This window comes from Drosophila elegans, unplaced genomic scaffold (assembly GCF_018152505.1).
Source record: "Drosophila elegans isolate 14027-0461.03 unplaced genomic scaffold, ASM1815250v1 contig_814, whole genome shotgun sequence".
Classification (NCBI taxonomy): Eukaryota; Metazoa; Arthropoda; class Insecta; order Diptera; family Drosophilidae; genus Drosophila; species Drosophila elegans.
In genome coordinates, this window is record NW_024546167.1 from 2,452,847 (window position 1) to 2,471,197 (window position 18,351).

The 18,351-nt window shown below is 41.4% G+C and overlaps 1 protein-coding gene across 3 annotated transcripts; it reads left to right on the forward strand.

Annotated features, from left to right (window-relative positions):
- The first annotated feature begins 7,084 nt into the window (after positions 1-7,084).
- LOC108141662 (liver carboxylesterase) lies at positions 7,085-9,900 on the forward strand. 3 transcript variants are annotated; one of them, XM_017265134.2, is made up of 4 exons: positions 7,085-7,208; positions 7,267-8,281; positions 8,343-8,793; positions 9,469-9,900. In XM_017265134.2, the coding sequence occupies exons 2-4, from the start codon at positions 7,270-7,272 to the stop codon at positions 9,698-9,700; spliced, it is 1,695 nt and encodes a 564-aa protein (XP_017120623.1). In that variant the 5' UTR covers positions 7,085-7,208; positions 7,267-7,269; the 3' UTR covers positions 9,701-9,900. The 3 variants fall into 3 exon arrangements, with proteins under 3 accessions (XP_017120623.1, XP_017120624.1, XP_017120625.1); XM_017265136.2 differs by lacking the exon at positions 7,085-7,208 and having other exon boundaries at positions 7,748-7,875; positions 8,003-8,281; XM_017265135.1 differs by lacking the exon at positions 9,469-9,900 and having other exon boundaries at positions 7,267-8,286; positions 8,343-8,476.
- The last annotated feature ends 8,451 nt before the right edge of the window (positions 9,901-18,351 follow it).

Genomic DNA, 18,351 nt, shown 5'->3' on the forward strand with positions numbered 1-18,351 from the left:
TTTTGCTCGAAAGGTCTACAACCCTGACTGTAGATTTTTCTTACATCACCTATAGGAGAAGCAGACAAATTGTAATAAAATCATTTTGTCAGAGTGCTTATATTTTGGCATTAATATTTTGAAATATATTCTTATAATAATAATAACAAACAATTCTGTTTCAAACAATTCTAGTGAGGTGTAACAAGACCGTTACTATGCTGCCATTTGATTCGCAATGTATTACGCTAAATTAACTGATTTTGTAAATTATATTTTAAAAACCCCTATGAAGATTTTTATAATATTCCCTGTTAACAAAATAGTAAATTTAATATTGCATATAAATATCAGAGAAGTGTATACATTTCATAGTAGATGTTTACTGTCATTAATGCAAGTCTAAGCATCGAATAAGTGGTTGTTGAATGTTGAATTATTATAATATTTCCAGTAGCTTAAGGGAAACTTACGAATACCCGCCATAAAGACTGGTAGTCTTCGATCTGTCAGATCATTACGCCACTTTATTTCAGTACAACCCCTCTTTCGCCGAAAGCAGAGAAAGTTTTCCGCTTTCCTTTCCTCGTCCGGAAGCTTATCAACGATGGCGCATCTGGGTCTCGCAGTCGAACAACAATTCGCAGCTAATTCAGTGGAACTTCCCTTAGGAAAGTTAGACGATAGGAAAAGTCAACTCTGCCGCAATTAAAACCGCACATAGGAAATCATTCAATTGGCAACTAACGACGGGAAAATCCTAATTCCAGATCCCAGAGATCCGATAAGGCGGCCAATGAGCCAACTTAGAACAACCCTGGGCGAGTACAAGTCCCAGGATCGGATCATGGCAATGTTAAATGGTAAATGGTAAATGATTTAAAGCAAGTCTCATAATTTCTCATTGTTCAACTGGCATTTCCACAAACTGATAAATGAAACTGAAAACATAAACGACAACAACATCGGCGATGGGCGATCGAGTCAATGCGATAATACCTTTCACACTCTGCATGGGGCCCATGGAAACAGGGGAGATCGCAGGCCCTCGATAGCGGACATCGGACAGCGGACAGTGGGCCTGGAAATTGGAAAATGGAAAATTGAAATGTAAAGGCGGCTCAAAACACTCATTGAAATTCGGGACTAAATGCTCGGACAAGTGATCTGCCGATCGCCGGCTAAGTAGCTTGGCACACTAATCTGTCCAAACAAACCGAGGTCGGTTCAAATGAGTTGAGTTGAGTTGAGGTCAGGTGTGTGGATTCTGTTAATGGTATTATATGTAGAAAATATTTATTTTCACACTGCTCCATTGTCTCTGGCTCATTGTCCACTATTTCATTGCATATGAAAAGGATTACAAGCCAAAAATATTTTCATATTTTCCCACGTTTATTTTTTTTGGGATTCTTGCATGAATTTCGCCCAAATTCTTTCTCGTGCATATTATTTGCATTTGTTTTGTGTTTGTGGAAATTAAGGCATTGGATTACATGAAATTTACAAGCATTCTCCCACAATCCATCGAGAGATGATGCCCGCATTACTGCAAATTCCACAAGCCCCCGAATTGTTTTGATTGTTTAGAGGCGCGTGGCATTCGGCGGTGTTCTACAAAAACTATTTCCCAGAATCCAGGACGAATAGATTTCGAATGTGCAATCAAAGTCCCAATAAATTGTGGCCAAGAAAAGAGAACGCTCCCGTAAAAAAATAGAAGATTTTTCACACTTGCCCGAGGCGACAAAGCGATTCGCGCTACGCAATAAAATCTAATTAGTAAACTCACTCTGTCTGTGGAATAAAAAAAAAACGCAAAGCCGAAACTGTAAACTGTAAAATTTTCAGGTACTTCAGTTAAAAAATAACACGATAATTCGACATGGCGACGACACTTCAGGCCAAACAAAGATGCCCAGACAAAGGACACACGTACATGGGGACATAGAGAAAGGACCAAGGGACAAGGACACCCCTCTTCACATACAGAAAAAAAACAACCACCCGATCCTCTGGCCAGGGAAGCCTCGAAGATCTAACGCTGCTTACTCAAGCGCAAAAGCGTAACTTGGGAAAACAATCGAGAAGCAGTTGAGTTGAAAAATTTTAACAATTTTAAAAAATCAAATGGCAGATAAAGTGGCAAGTTCCTGTTGGCAGGACTCGCTGGTCGTACGCCGCGTGTCGAATGCTGTCAATATTTCCGGTGTGTCTAATGACAAACGCATGTTTACACGAGTGCGAACACATCCGGACTCACTCCTTTCCTTTTTTTTTTATTTTTTATTCGCGACTGATTGCGGAGGCCGGGCATCCAGGAGTATTTCACGGACATCAGGGAACCGTGATTCGCGCAGCCAGACGGCAATTACGTGGACTTACTCAAGCGTTTGCCTCTATTCGATGCGGCAATTTATAAATGATGGGCGCGATCTGTCGATGGGGTTGATGATGGACGATCCTGTGGTGCAGTAAAGTCCCTAAATGAATTTATCGAGTAGTTTAGAGGAGCCAACGACCTGAGCCATTACATCCATTTAGTAGTGCAGTGCAGTGCCATTGCCCAAAAAGTTTATTCAACTGAATTTGAATGTCAATTAGCTTAAATAGCTAGTTGTGACTTGCAACGAGCGTCGGCTATTAACACGCACAGCCACAGCCAAAGCAATCCACCAATTAAGGGGCAGTCAGGAGATCTGTAACATCAGAATCACCATCAGCAGCATTAGAAAGCGAGTGCATTCACCTCGCAATCGCCAAAGATCTTATATTCGGGGGTAGAGCTAAATGCTGAGCCAGCTCAATAGCGTTTGATTTGCATGGGTATGCGCGGCAGTATCTGTAAGATACACTCAGAAAAAAAGACAATTTTAAATGTAGCGAATACGTGTTTTTTGCCTTATAGAACCTTAATACCATTTGATCTTCTTTTCAGAACTTAAAATATCAGTTTAAGAACGGAATTTCAGTACCCTTTTTTCAAAATCTAAGAACAGAACAGTTTGAAACAAACGGTAATAGATTAGTAACATTTTTTAATTATTTTAACCACCATTAAGAAAGATGTTTATTCCGCTTAAACAAATTTTACTGAAGAAAGTAACAATGTTAACAATAGAAAATTCTTAAGTGTTATTTACTTATATACTAATGGTCCTTATTTAGAATATTCCTAAAAAAAAAGAAACCAATCTGTAATGAAGTATGTATTTCGGTCTTAACTTTTTTTTTGTGTGCATATAGTCGAACTGATGCCCGACATCCGCTGCTCCATAAACTCCGTCGCACTCAATTTAATTTAATCAAATGCTCGTCTGCCGAGGGTTCGACTCTATAACTATTTTCGGGGTGCCATTGCCATTGGATCGCTCTTGTAATTATTAATAATATTTTCGGCCGATGTGTTGTGTGCACATAAAACGCAGTCATAAACAAAATGGCTGCAAAGTTGTTTATTCATATCGGGCACATAACTTCAATTAATCTCAATTAAGTGGCAAATATTCCGAACTCATATCCGAGGAGGCTTTAGTTTTAGGGTTCACTTAGCCCTTTTCGAGTTTGTTTATTGCGATTGGGGGTAGAGCCCCTGCCACCGAAACCAATTGAGGGTTTGCCCTAGGCCTTGGGCACATCAATTCCTATTGTAAAACTTGAAAACTTGAGTAGGAGGAGTTCTTTGCCTGCCAGTTTATTGGCATGTTAGGGCTATAAAAAACATTGTTAATTCTTTGGAGTAAGAGGCTTTCATTTAGCGGGAATAATTGCCAAAGAATTATTAAGTGGTAAGCTAGTTTTTAAAGTTTTCCATACTTTGTAGTATGTAGTTATGTGGTAAGGAATAATTCAATACCGTTCCTAAAATACTAGTGAGAAAAAGGCTTTTAGCGCATTAGATTTGTCAAAACTTTATAAATTTTCTCTGCACTAAATTAAATTGTTTAAATATTTTGTTAAGTTTTCAAATGTGTTTATTATTAATGCACAACATGCATGTTTATTAAATAAAAAATCTTTCTGGCTTGGTGTTCAAATGTCTTTATTTAAAATGAAAAACTTTAATATTTATTAAATTTAATAATCTCTTTGTTTTGGTACTTAAATGTATTTATTTTAAATGAACAAACGTTTATATTTATAATTCTTATTACAACTTCAAATTGTATAATTACATTGTTATTAAATGATTTAAACTTCTTTATTGGATCACTTCAATAATTAGAAATTAGAGCCTATTTACCAAACAATCGCTGAGCAATGGTGTGAAACGGAGCTCGCAGGGAAGAAGGTTGGAAGCCAAAACCCCTTTTCTTTAGGGTCTCGAGCGCTTCTTAACCCTCGTCTGGCGCAAATAAGACGTCACTCTCATTACAATGCCACAAAGGTTTTGGAGAGGATCACAACCCTACGAGCAATACTCCACTCCGATCCTGCGAGTCCTTCAGGGCTTTTTGTTATTTGTTTCACATTCGGGACATTTGCTCACTTGAGCGAGTCCGGCGATCTCTCCGAACTTTTCCTTCTCCTTTTCCCCCGCCGGATTGATTACGGAAATATGTTCCTGCTGCAGTCGGCGATTAGAGGCCGCAAGATGTTAATGCCAAACTGAACCGAACCCTTGGCCTGCACTTTTGTGCTCAAATTATCGCATTATGCTCGTATGCTCGTATGCTCGAGAGTATGCAAAGCATTACCCGATATTGGTCTATTGTTCCGTTATCAGTTATGCAAAATGCCGGAGACCTTGCCCCTTTGTCCTGCCCCTCGCCTTTGTCGGATTGCGATAATTTCCATCTTTAAATATTCATTACAAGACGGCCACGTCTGGGTTTCCCTATCCCTATCGCTTTGATTGATTACTCAAGTGGTTTATTATCGTGTGTGCGGCAATTGTTGCTTTCCTTGAATTTCCTTCGTTCCTTTGTTCTGCGGATTGTGAATGGGACTTGGATTGGAGTTGGATTTGGAATTGCCCATGGACTCAGCAAGGGGCGTGGCGCAAAAGAAACCCACAAGGAGGCCTGCATTTGTTGGTCACTTGAGAGTTGCGACTGTTTCCATTCAGTTGTCATCTAATAGCTGAGCCAGTTACTATTGAAATATGTGCGAATTTGCATGGCTGAGCATGGCTGGTTTTTCTAGTACTTTTGCGAGGCAGCTGCAGGAAAATTTCGCAAATGCGGAATTAATGAAATCGATATTGTAATTTCCCTTTTGGGGGTGCGACTCGAGACCTCCAAGGGCGTGACCTCAGCTAAGTAGCTGGAAAGGTTATTACAGAAAATTTTGTAAGAAATAAACTATATTGGAGTTTAGCTCTCTCCTTTTAGACAACTATTTAAAGTCAATCATGTCCAAAGTGTTTGAAAGTTTTATGGGAATTTTTAAAATTCAAAAAACATATTAATTAAATAATGGCAGTGATCGGTGGTAGTATATTTAAAAGGCACTTCATTTGTAAATTGTTTTGTAAAATTTGAAAATTTGAATAGGAGGAGTTCTTTGCCTGCCAATTTTTTGGAGTAAAGTGCTTTCACTTAACGCAAATAATTGCCAACGAATTATTCAGTGGTAAACTATTTCTTAAAGTTTGCCATATTTACTTAAAAATACTGCTTAAAAATAGCTAGCAAATTCAACAAATTTCAACTAATTGTGAATTGTTAATAGCTTAGGCAATCATTGCTTCAAGTTTGACAATTACAAGTAAATAAAAAGACTTAGAAATAGCCCCACAAAATTATAAATGTAAGAATCCAATAGATTTGGGAATAAAAAGATGGCATAGATTGTGCTCCAAAAAACATATATTTTACCATATAACTGATTTTGTTTGAGATATGAGAGATGGGAACTTGATCGATCTGATCTGGTATTTGATAGATTTCTCCACTTAACCCCACAACAACAACATCTGCCGGCGATGCGTGAGAAATTTTTGCATGTCTGAGCTGGCCGGCGACGTCATCAAGCCACAGGAAGCTGCAGCAGCCTGCCACAAAGCGTACACAAAGAGCCCTCAAGTGGCACAGTTTGAGCTTCCACGACGACGATGATGACGATGATGACGGTGATGATGATGATGATGATGACGACGATGTCTGTCAAGAGGCCACTCATATATTTGCAACAACTGGAGTGGCTTCGTCCAGGTCCAACTGGGATGGGCAGGGTGGTTTCCTCCGATCCTCCGATCCTCCCGTGGTGCTGCGGTGTGCACATGCGCACTCAAGTGCCCGGAATATTGAGCTCGACTCCTCAGGAGCGGTAGCAGATTGTCGCAAATCCGTTTTGGGGAGCGCAAATTGTTTCAATTTCGAGTTGCGCTACTCGGCGATGTGTGAAAATTGTTTTTTTTTTTTCGCCGTTGGGAGTTGTCATCCTCCAATAGGGAATATTAATATTCATTGTTGCTTGAATTTGAAGATCATCTACTTCCTGGCACAATTAAAAGCAGTCGCAATTAAGGGAATTCATTTCAAAAAGGTCATTGTGGGATTTCCTTCGCCACCATCATGTTCAGTTTTCAATCCGGCTGAAAAGGAGAACTTGGAGTGTCCCAGAGTTCGAGTAATTACCACTCGGCTTGTGTCAATCAAGAGAACTGCCATATCGTGGGTAGTTTTAATTGAATATTACAAGAGGGATGTGCATTAATAAGGAAATCAATTTAAATCTCAGTCGCTGCCATGAGAAAAACTAAACTGGAAACTCTAAAAAATCTGCGGGCGTAGGATCCGATCCACGATCCACGGACCAAACGGTGGTGCAAATCAGGGTGATGTGTCTAACGGCTGCCAAAGCCGAACCCAAACCCAAACTCAAACTCAAACCCAAAACCAAATCTCTCAATGAAGCAATAAGTTTTAATTGAATTGGAGTTTAGTAATTAAAGTACAAGGTCATGAGTTTGAATTGCCAGATTGAGAGAGAACAAACATTGTATATGACACTTGGTCTAATCTTGTGTTTATTTTGGTAAGAAACTAAGGTTAATCTTGACCTTAACTAATCGATCAAGTTATCTCTAAGTGGTTTTTGAGATAGTCCTACCCGAAGAAGTAGAAACCGTGCGAAACCTGCAGTCACGGTTCCGCTGAAATACTCGTAACATGCGGGTGCGCACCACCGAAACGGGGAAAACTAATAAAATTGTTGCGAAAACATAAGCGGACTCTGAGAACCGCGCAAGATTCCCAGCCATTCCCACAGGGAAGTTTTCTTTGGTATGATCGAGATAGATATATTTGTAAATTTTATAATTTATTGATCTAATATTTTTAGAAAATGGCTAGTCTACTTAAGTTTCTAGGCACTTTTCTTCTGATTACAATAGGTTTCACCACAGCTGAGATTTTCATTGATGGCGATCCTGTGGTAGAGCTCTCCTTGGGTAAAATACAAGGAGGTTCGGTGAAGAGCTTTCAGGGCAAGACTATCTACGCCTTTAGAGGAATACGCTATGCCCAATCTCCGGTGGGTCAGCTAAGGTTTACCAATCCCATTCCGGAAACTGGCTGGGGTGATGAGGTGCTCAAGGCCACATCCGATTCCCTGGTGTGCCCACAACCAGGAATCACCTTGTTTATGAGTGAGGATTGCCTAAAACTTAACGTTTTCACAAAGAACTTTGAGGAGAAGCTGCCAGTGATCGTTTACATTCACGGAGGAGCCAATGTGCTGGGCAGTGGCAACAGCATATACGAAGCAGGTCCTCAGTATTTACTAGATCACGATGTGGTTTTCGTGGCCTTCAACTATCGCCTTGGAGCCCTGGGATTTCTCAGCACCAACAGCAGCGAGACGAGGGGTAACTTTGGCTATCTGGACCAAGTGATGGCTCTGCAATGGGTCCGCGATCACATATCTCACTTTGGTGGCGACCCAGAGATGGTGACTATTCTGGGAATGAGTGCGGGCTCAATGGCAGTCAGTCTGCACCTGGCCTCGTCCCTGTCTGCAGGTCTCTTCCATCGGGCCATCCTCATGAGCGGTTCAGCCACCAATCACTTTCATATAGATAACCTCTTTTGGACACGGAAACTAGCCCGTGAGTTGGGATGCCCCATGTACGATGCCACGGATGTGGTGCAGTGCCTCCGAAATGAGACCTGGCCACGCATTGTGGAAATCTGCAAGGCATGGGAGACCTATCAGTTTGTCAACATGAAGTGGAACTACGAGATCGATGGCCACTTTCTGCCCAGGCATCCCACGGAACTAATCGAGGAGGGAAACTTCAACAAGGTTCCCTTACTGATCAGTTACACGCTCAACGAACTGGACTACACGCCCAATGGTGAGGTGAGGGGAACTTATGATTGAATATATTTTGTATCTAATGGCATTTCCTTACTCAGTTCACTTGGCAAACGAGCATTTGCTCCATGATCTAGGCTCCAACTTTGTCGAGTATGCTCCGGAGTTGTTTCTCTACAACGGAAATGCAATAATTGGTCAACAACTCAAGGACTTTTACCTGGGTAGTAACACTACGGATATTAACTCTGAAAACATTGAGCAATTTGGACGAATCTTCTCCGATGGAATCATTGGCCATGGTGTCCACCGTCTTGTCCGCCTGGCCAGCCACTTCACTCCAGTTTATTACATGCTCACGGATTACGTGGGTGAGCGAAGTGTCTCAGCTCCCTTGAATGAGGAAAGTAAGCCCCTGGGAGTTGGTCATGCCGATGATCTTCAGTATGTGATGCCAGGTCTCTGGTATGGCACCATTATGGCTGAAAATCACACGGATGTTTTCATGATGGAGCGGTTAACCAGCTGGTTTACACACTTTGCCAAAACGGGGTAAGTTCATTTGAGTATAAAGTGTTTGTATTTTTAAAACTATGTAAGTCTATGTAAATTTAAGTTAAAAACAAGAAGAGAAGCTGGCAAGGCAATGATTAAATACCCTTGCAGCTATTATAAAATTTAAAAATCTATAAATCGACTATATTTTCATTTTTTGCCTATACGCAATGAAGATTTGTCGATTTTTAATGGCAGCAATATGATATCGTTGTCCGATTTTAATAAAATGAAAGCCGTAAATCGGTAAAATTGGACCCTATTCGTCTAACTAACAATTAGCGGAGTCATATTTTTTTTTAAATGATATAGTCGTCTGACTACTACTACTACCTTTAATAGAAAAAAGACTATTGGAAAAGTTTCAATAATATATGTTTATAACTTAGGGACTAGCTTGCGTAGAATCAATCGGACGGACAGACAAACAGACAGACTAACGGACAGACAAACGGACAAATAGAAGGACAGCCGAACGGGCAAACGGACAAGTCAAGATTAACTTCCCTAATGATGCTGATCAAAAATATTTATACTTAGTAGTGTTAAAAAATATATCTTTCACTACGTTGCAATCTTCTGACTGAATTTATAAAACCCCCTGCAAGCGTATTAAAACATATGGTTTTTATGGTAAACAATAAAATCGATTATATGCTTGCGTCTTTGCAGAACACCCCTAAACATCACCGATATCTGGCCGCCGTGCAACGCGACGCACTTGAAGATGCTCTACAACGGGGTGGTGACCCAGGTGGGTTCTCTGGCCAACTCCGATCGATATGCCCTTTGGGAGGAACTGTTTCCCACGCCGGCCCGAGGTGGAGGCGCTGCCTGGAAACTCAGCATGGCCGTGTCTGTAGCCACTGGTGTGGCCTGCCGGCTCATCGGAAAATTAATGTAGCAATTAGGTGTGGAAAAAGCTTATCAATAGGCCGTTTAGATTACGCTAATGACCTTCGACGTTGGCTCATGGCTCTTGGTTCTTGGCTCTTGGTTCGCTCTTCGCCCGAGCACTGCAACTATTTACTTTGATTAATTAATCAACAAAGGCGTGAGATTTTCCCTGTTTCCTTGGGGCAATTAGTCTTTGGCCTGGAGCGGATTGGGGCAGCTTAAATACACATTAATTTGTCTTTAAATGTTTTTTTTTTTTTTTTGGGAGGGGCGGTGCTCTGTTACTCTGACCTTTTTGAGCTTTGAATTGTTGTAATTGTCAGGTTGGCACATGTGAAAACAAAACCGCTCTGATTTCAGCCCCCCTCGCAGCGCCCAAATCCGAGGTCTTATCCCATTACACAGATGCGCTGCTATTGACATTTACGATTTGCTCTTGCGTAAAATTGCCAAACAATGCGATGGGATACAAAAGGATTATCGCCGGCCCGCCCTCTTTTTGGGGTGGTTGGGCGAGAGCTGGCAGACTCAACATGATGGGGAGTTAATAATTATTTTATTTTCAGTCGAGTTTAAAGTTGCCTTAAAATTATACCAAGAAATTCTTTACTCATTAGCACTCGTACTCATTGTGGTCAAGAGTGGAAAGTTTAACCATCTACCGACCACAAGGCCCACACACACACACAAAGTTGGGCCAAAGAAAATATGGAAAATTAACTTGCTAACTTGTCCCATAGAAATATGAGGGGCAAAGGCAAACAGTTGACTAAGTATACGCATTGTGCCTTATTCCCTTTTGGGACAGATTCCCATTACAAATGCCACAAAAAGGTGGGCAAGTCAACTTGACAGAGTCGCCGACATGACCTGACCTTTGGTGACATGACATGACAGAAATGACAATGGAAATGGGCAAAACATTTGCAAATTTTAATTAAATTTTCTTCAACATTAGCACATAAAATTGTGCTATTCAATCTCTATCCAGATTGATCGTTAAAGGGTAACTAACACCTTTTCCATTTTGGCAGCTGGAAAAATACGGAAAGAGTTGTGTGTGTCCCGTGTGGAAATTAATATCGAGTGGCTTTTGTGACTCAATTACAATAAGTCTATTAAACTTGTGTCTGCGGCTTGTCTAGACAACACACCAAGCATCCAAGGATCGAGGATACGACCCCGATCAGTCACAATGTCTCCTGTCTCTAGGCTCACAGTCTACAGTCCACAATCGTGAATCGAGCGAGGAGCGCGTGCCCCTTTTGACTTTGGCTGGTTCATTGTGGGCTTCTAACAAAACAGAAACAGCATCGTTGATCTCGAAGGTGAGGGTATGTTGATGATGATGCGAAGGTGTTCCAGCTGCCGATTCGATTGTGGCTGCGTCTCGATTTCACTTTCGCTACGCCTGCGCCATGGTTTTTCGATGGAAAACATGGATTCGATCCTTGCTCTTTTTTTTTGTGACGCATCATCATCATTGCCAGGACCCTCAAGCAGTTCGCTTGGCGAGGGTTTGATTACGCTTTTATTGAGCTCACAAAAGGAGTAAACATTTTGAAGTAGCGCCAAGGATCGAATGCTTTATAGGCTTGTCAGCGGTTCTGTCTGGTCCTGTCTGAAATGCGTTCTGTCAACATATCGGATTACGCCCCCTTTGGCCGATCGCAGGCCCATAATCGCTAATGACAATACAAATTGAGAGTGCCGGCAAGGATTCGGATTCGATTCCATCGGGAGACAGGGAGATGGTCGCTTTGTTATGCGTGTTTTCTGGGAAGACTCAGGCCACTTTGTTGGACAACACACGCACGAAAGTATTTTTATTTTGGCTGCCCTTTTATGAGTGAGTTCGGTTTTTTTTTTTTTTTTTTTTTTTTATTTGTGGGGTTGCGATCGAAGACAGACCAATTGATTGGTATTCGTGGAAGGATCTGCTCGAACGGAGCTTTGACCACAACTGGAGGTTGGCGGCCTGAAAATCAGTTTTCACTTTCCCAAACAACTCCATTAATTTTCCCCCAACTCGCTGCTGGCGCCTACGATCTCGACGGGCAGCCTTTCAATCTGACAGATACTTTCCCTACCCTACTCTGCTCTGTGGTTAATTAAATATTTATACAAATCAGAATCGCTGTGATTAATGATTCGAGGTCCTTCCCGCACTTGTATCAAATGCCAGGCTCTGGCGACCGACATCAAAGCGACTGGTAAAAAGGACACTCGTATCTCTTTGTTTTGGGTGAAAGTGTTCACATCAAACGACCTCTAAATTAATTGTCTTTCCCCCTTTCCCCTTCCCCCTTCCACGTTTTAGTTTGGGGGTCCGATGCACAACTTGATTATCCGATAACCAAAGTACACGGCTCACATGTGAGCCATACAGCTATTGTCATTGTCTCGCTGTCTATCTCAGGCTACTCCAAGTTCCAAGCTGCTTTTGCCTTGTGTGTGGTCGCTGCCTGAGTGTCTTTTGTTGTTCGCTCCGATATATAGTCGTTGTCGCTTTTGTTTGAAGGCCCGGCAAACCCGGCAACTCGACAACAAACACGTCGGTTAAAAGGAGCGACGTGGCAATCATAATTATGCATGTTTGGGCACTGTGGCTAATAGATATGTAGAGGACCACCCTCGCTACGCATCATGATTTATGATAATCAAAGTCAATTCATGGATATTTCATATTCTTCTACACCCTCAAATGCCGCATAACTGGCCGCAAATCAATCGACTGAGATTGACATCTTTTGCACCCAATTCGACGGCCATAAAAAGCGCAGCCAGCCACCCAAATAGTAGCAATCATTACAAGCGCGTTAAGTGCCACTTCCCTTTCCGCTCCTTCGGCCTTTGCAAATATTTGTTTGCAGTTTTCCGATACGCGACTCCTGTCACTCCCCCTTTGCCCTTCTCCCCTCGCCTCTAATCCTATTCTGGCTGCTGTTGTCAGATGTGATTATTAATGTGCTTTAAATAATGAAAACGAAACAACAACCCAGAGTGGCACCCTCAACAACCGAACGAAATTCGAAATCAGTGCGCCGTCCAACGTATGCTAGTTGTCACAAGGGTGCGTCGCTTTCCCAAATCCAGGACCCAGGAATCAGGAATCAGGACCCAGGAACCAGGAATAAACCGAGTGCCAGAAGGACCAACTAATGAGTGTAAACAACGGATGGATGCCGGAAAAAATACAGCAAACAAACTGCCACAAACTGTTTGATTTGTCGCTCAGGACTAATGAAACCAAACATTAGCGAGCCCAGGACACCCTGTCCTCCGCTCCCCCTCCCCTTCCCCTTTTGTCATCGAGGGAAGATAGCTCGAAGGACTTGGTCCTGAACTCGGGGGTTGCCTCTGCCGATTGTTGCAATTTTTTTGCCTTCCATAAAAGGGATGTTGCTAGAGTGTTGCACTGGGCACAAATATTTCGGTTTTTTTACTTAAAAGCCTAAGTATTAAAGGAGAATTTATGGAATTGTTTATTCTTAAAATGTATACGTTTTTTTATACCAATTTTAAAACATTTACTGTTACTAGAATATTTCAACATCATCATTAATAATTTTCTAAAGTTTTATTATAAACAAATAAAATATTTTCTTGCTGGCTCATATCAACAACATGTATTGTTCCTCCCCAATTATTTGTAGTCAGACTGTTATATTCAGTTGATATCCACAGTAAACTTAATCTTTAAAAAATTTATATTTTTGATTGCTTTTAAACATTGTGTTAAATCTTATTCTGCATGTACTACTTCGGTAAACTTATATTATATTTCCGTCTTTTTCAACCTTTCAAAATTCTTTTTGAACTTAAGAAAAATTTGAAAATGGTGTAGTTTTTCATTTCTAAGCTTGCTGATCGCTGATTTTTCCAATTGCTATCATTGCAACCTACAATACTACTTTTGTGTTCATTTTATTCAGTGAAATATTCTCACTTTAAATTTTTTCAAAATTAAAAACACATTTTATCAAAATTAACTAGAGTTTTATTAAAGGTAAAAAATGTATAAGTACACCCCTTGATAATGCAACAATTTGAGTTACTCTTACAGGGAATCTGTTTTGTTCTCAGTGTAGAGTGCAGAGTGTTTGCCCTGGCAATGGGTTCCTGTAAGTTGATTACGTGGTTGACGTTGACACTGAGCTACAATATGAGGGCACGGAATGCGGCTGCATCTATGTGCTATCCTCTGGCTGCTTCTGTGGCAGCTGTCTTCACGTGAATTGCAGTCGGGGCCAGTCGGTGGGACGCTCAACTCTTCATCACCTAGTGGCAGGCACCTTGTGCTGGATTAAGCTACGTGATCGCACTGGCCAATGCTCCTCATCGGTAGCCGTAGCCACCTGGGGGTGTGGTCTAAATATAGCGCCAGTCAAGGGTCAGGGCCTCGGAATAAAACCGAGCAACTGTAGCTGAAATGGGAGCTGGAGGTGAACTAACTGGTACCGAACTCGTGGGAAACTCTCTCGAGTGGCATGCGGGTGTGGTTTTCCTTCTGCGAGTGTGTTTTGGCCACAATTAATGAAATTGTATTTTGTGCTACAATTTTGTGTGATTAATAGTCCGCCCTCGGAGCTTGGAGTCTGGGAAATGGAAATGGAAATCGAGATGATCTGTGGCCGCCGGCGGCGTAACTCGATGCACTTGTTCTAATGAACTCCATCGACTGGCTACAGCAGGTGGGTTATTGAGCAATTAGCTAAACGATCCACTAAACTGTTGACAGTCAGCTTGGGCACTCCAACATCAATCAGAGCTGCAACTTTCACATGGATAGAACACAATTTGTCATCGATTTGTTGGTTCTAGCCACCAGTAGAATTTCTGACATGCTCATTAAAGTTTATCGGAGGAATTTTTCATGGAAAAGCAGTGGATTGAGAGAATAAAACAAATAACTCGAGGGCTGAGGAATGCGAGGGCTAGCAAGGCTCATAAAACTTCAGATCCCCATGGAAGGTACTTGAGTCAGGGGACTCCCATTAGGCCATCCACCCCTGTGTCAGTTAGTCAATAAGCACCGTGCAACACGATCCATCATCGCAAGTCGAAAGCTGCAGAAAACTATTATTGAAACCCGATGCCGCGATGACAACAGACAAACACGGATATTTGACATCCGAGGAGATGAAATGGGGGAGACTGGCTGACATATCATCGGTACTAGCACAGCCCACAGCATGGGATGATATGATGAGATGACTGAATGGGACACAGCTTGCGATCGGCACGCGACTTTTCCAGCAAGCTGCCACTTCAAATGGTTTCCAATAAGCGGCGCCCCAGGATCATGACAGTTATTAAAAACTCAGGCAGGACACCTATCCACCTATCCACCCGACCAGTTGCTAATGGCTTTCTCGCCAGCCTATCAGCATATTTCCATCGACTGCTGATGGATCGCCCACACGTCGCACGCAATTTTCTGTTAAATGCTTTTCACTCGTCATATTTTCCATTTCCCTATTTTCCCTATGCTAATAGCTCGGGGGAAAGTCGGTGGAGGTGGTGCATGCCATGCACCATAAACTCGAATAATGCCAGCACTCGGCACATGCCAACAGTTTTCTTATCAGAGAGGTTAACTGAGAAGCTCCTGGTGGTAATTACTCATGTGGTTGACTTCAAGTAGTTCACGTATACTCAGAAAACAAAATTACTTGATTTTAGGAAAAATTCCTAAGCATGGCCTTAACAGCTAGTCTCTTAAGTATTTTAAGAAAAAAATACCTTTCACTAAGCCTAAGGCCATGTTACTAGTTACATTGCCTTAAGCCAATTTTAAGGTCATATTTTCCTAATTGTATATGAAAGGCTCGACCTTAATGCCATGTATGGCAAAAATTTCCTTAAATTAAGGAATTTTTTCTAATAACCAGGATTTTATTTTTCTTACTGTATATTTTACGCACGAGGCAACGAATATTTTAATGGTTTAACACTGGGTAATACTTCTTGAACTACCAGTTTTTGTGAGCTATTATATAGACGAATGAATAAGCATAATGGCCTACAAAGGTGAAAAACAAAAATTTTAAATTTATTTCAGATTGGAAAAGTATTTATTGGTTGGTTGTATTATTATTATTTAATTATTGTTTTGCATATATTATTAAACAGTGAGATCTTTAATTACTTGTTAAGAATTTAATCGTTGTAACAATTTTCAAAACAGGTCGGAGCCAATAATTGATTTAATTTGTTACTACTCTTTCAATGCTTATTTAATTTAACAATAATTACAAAACAAGTTTAGAAAATATTTATAGATCAACAAGAAATTATATAAATTTTTGACAGTTTGCATAAACCATATAAGGGGCTAAACATTCATACTAACATAAACTTGATTTATTTAAATTACATACATACGAAGTTTCTTAGTTCGTTTCTTAGTTTTTATAAAGCCTATAAGACTTCATTATTCGAATCTATTTGGACAGATGGCAAGTTCGAGCTATGTATTTTAGTCTAAAATGTGAGCCAAAAGTCCAGCTTATAGTCAGTCCGAGTCCTCCAACTTTTGCCAACCCACTGGGACCTCATCCACTGCCCATCTGGCTTCCCACACCCACTGGTCGGTGGAAATATGTCAATGCCTCCCCATCCGCTGAACTTAACCCAATAAATGCCTGGCATTGCTTTGGCTTTCGGTCGAACACAGGCTGCCAAGTGACTCATAAATTGTGGAGTGCCAGGCACTTGGATACATCGCTGGATAAAAAGGGGGCAGCAGATGCCGGGGAGTAGCGTGGTGGACACATAGGTGGACACTTTCTGTATGCAACAGTTGTAGCTGTTGCAGTTGCAACTTCAGCTGCTGCTGCTGCTGCTGCTGCTGCTGCTCCCTTTGTCGTTGTTGTTGCTATTGTTATTTATGAGTTTTGTGATGTTTGTGCAAATTTTTCTATGTAAGAGAGAGGACAACGTTCGCGACCGGATCGCCTTTGTTTTGGCCTTTTTCGCGCGCAGCTTCGAACTGTGTCTTCGAACTGGGGCTTATCGCGCGTCAATTGCCAGACAACTTCATTGCCTGGCCGCAGTTCGCCGAGATTCCTGCGCACTGATGTTGACAGCAGGAGTTCCAAGCACGCGTCTTGGGTATTTTCCTGGGGACCGGGGAAAACCACAGCCGCAGTAGAAGAACTGCCAGCTTTGCGGTGCTCGGTCTGCAATCTAATTACATTTTGTGGGCAAGCAAGCGCAGTGCAAAATTCAACAGCTCTTTGAGCGATTTCCATCAGTCAATAAAACCTGGCCATGGCCAAAACTCCTCGAGAGTTGCCAGTCGCAGCAGGAAACGCAGACACCTCTCGGGCTCAGGCTATGGCTATGGCTCTGACTTTGACTCCGGCTTTAGACCCCATCTGATATGATTTGGACCCTGGGGGCCTGGGGATTGGGTTTGGGTCTGCGCAGCGCTCTCACAACTTTATTTGCGCTTTGGCAGTTCGCGGAAATCGAAATCTGCTGCGACGCTTGGCCCCTTGTCCAAATATTTCGTTGGAAATTGGAATGCCACAATCCCATAACACACTACCATTCCCCTTTAGAAACTTTTCACCTTTTTTGGTTATTTTTGCAACTAACAAATTATGGTACACAGACAGCATATGCTCTCATTGCCGATCTCGATGGCTCCGCTGACAAGCGAAACAATTAAAACTAAAGTGGAAACGATCAAAATGAGCAACCCCGACATGCATTGATCTATGGCCATGCCGACCGCATTCGGTTGCCTTGCAATTTGCATAAATTAATATATTAAAGTTTTCCAACTGGTGGCACCCCCGCAGGATCAGGACCTTTGCTCAAACAACGAGGATGTGGCGTGACTCATGACGGACTTTTCAATTGCCAATTGGATGGATGGTAGATGGTAGATGATGGTAGATGGGTGGTTGGATCGGGAGCGTCATGTGTTGCCCGCTATGCTAATGAGCGGAGGGCAGGACACGAGCCACTCGAATTGGACGACTCCGCTTCTGACATTGTCATGCTCTGGAGCGTAACCAAACTCCGATAAGAGCAATAAAAACGAAAATACGAATACATTTGTGAGCGACCCACTAACGGCCAAGTGGATGAGGCCAAGCTCGACATCACAGATGTGCGGTGGCAGCAATTGAGACTTCTGCGGAGGTGGTCTGCACTTAAATAAATTGTTGGAAGGAACATTAAAGTACAATAATTTAAAAATTAAAGAAATCATAAGGATGTTTTGAGCTTGATTTATATGCCTTTATTGAGCGGCCAAATGTATTTAAGAAATATTATTACATAAATACTAATATAACTTTATACTACTTAACAATGTGACCAATTAGGTATTTATTAACTGATGAAAAAACATAAAAAGAGTGAAAACTATCAGTGAGCTCCAGAATTAGACCACAATTAAATCCAAACAGTAAAAATTAAATTAAAAAAAAATTACAGATAATATTTTATTCTGGATTAGTCGCAAAATAAATTACTTTTTAGGATTTTTGTGTCAGGGTGTGATATTTTTTAAAAGAAATTTTCATAACTTTGTCGCCTCAAATAAGATAGACAAAATATTAATTCCCATAACTCAAAATAAAATTTCTGATCAAATGTAAGTTATTTTATTTAAAAGAACAGTGCAGAATATATTGATAA

What these genes read in the sequence shown, in the direction of transcription:
- LOC108141662 (XM_017265134.2), top strand. Translation starts at nt 7,270, where the DNA reads ATGGCTAGTCTACTTAAGTTTCTAGGCACTTTTCTTCTGATTACAATA. An exon ending in ACTGGACTACACGCCCAATG is followed by an intron (nt 8,282 to 8,342) that starts GTGAGGTGAGGG and finishes TTCCTTACTCAG; the next exon opens with TTCACTTGGCAAACGAGCAT. An exon ending in ACACACTTTGCCAAAACGGG is followed by an intron (nt 8,794 to 9,468) that starts GTAAGTTCATTT and finishes GCGTCTTTGCAG; the next exon opens with AACACCCCTAAACATCACCG.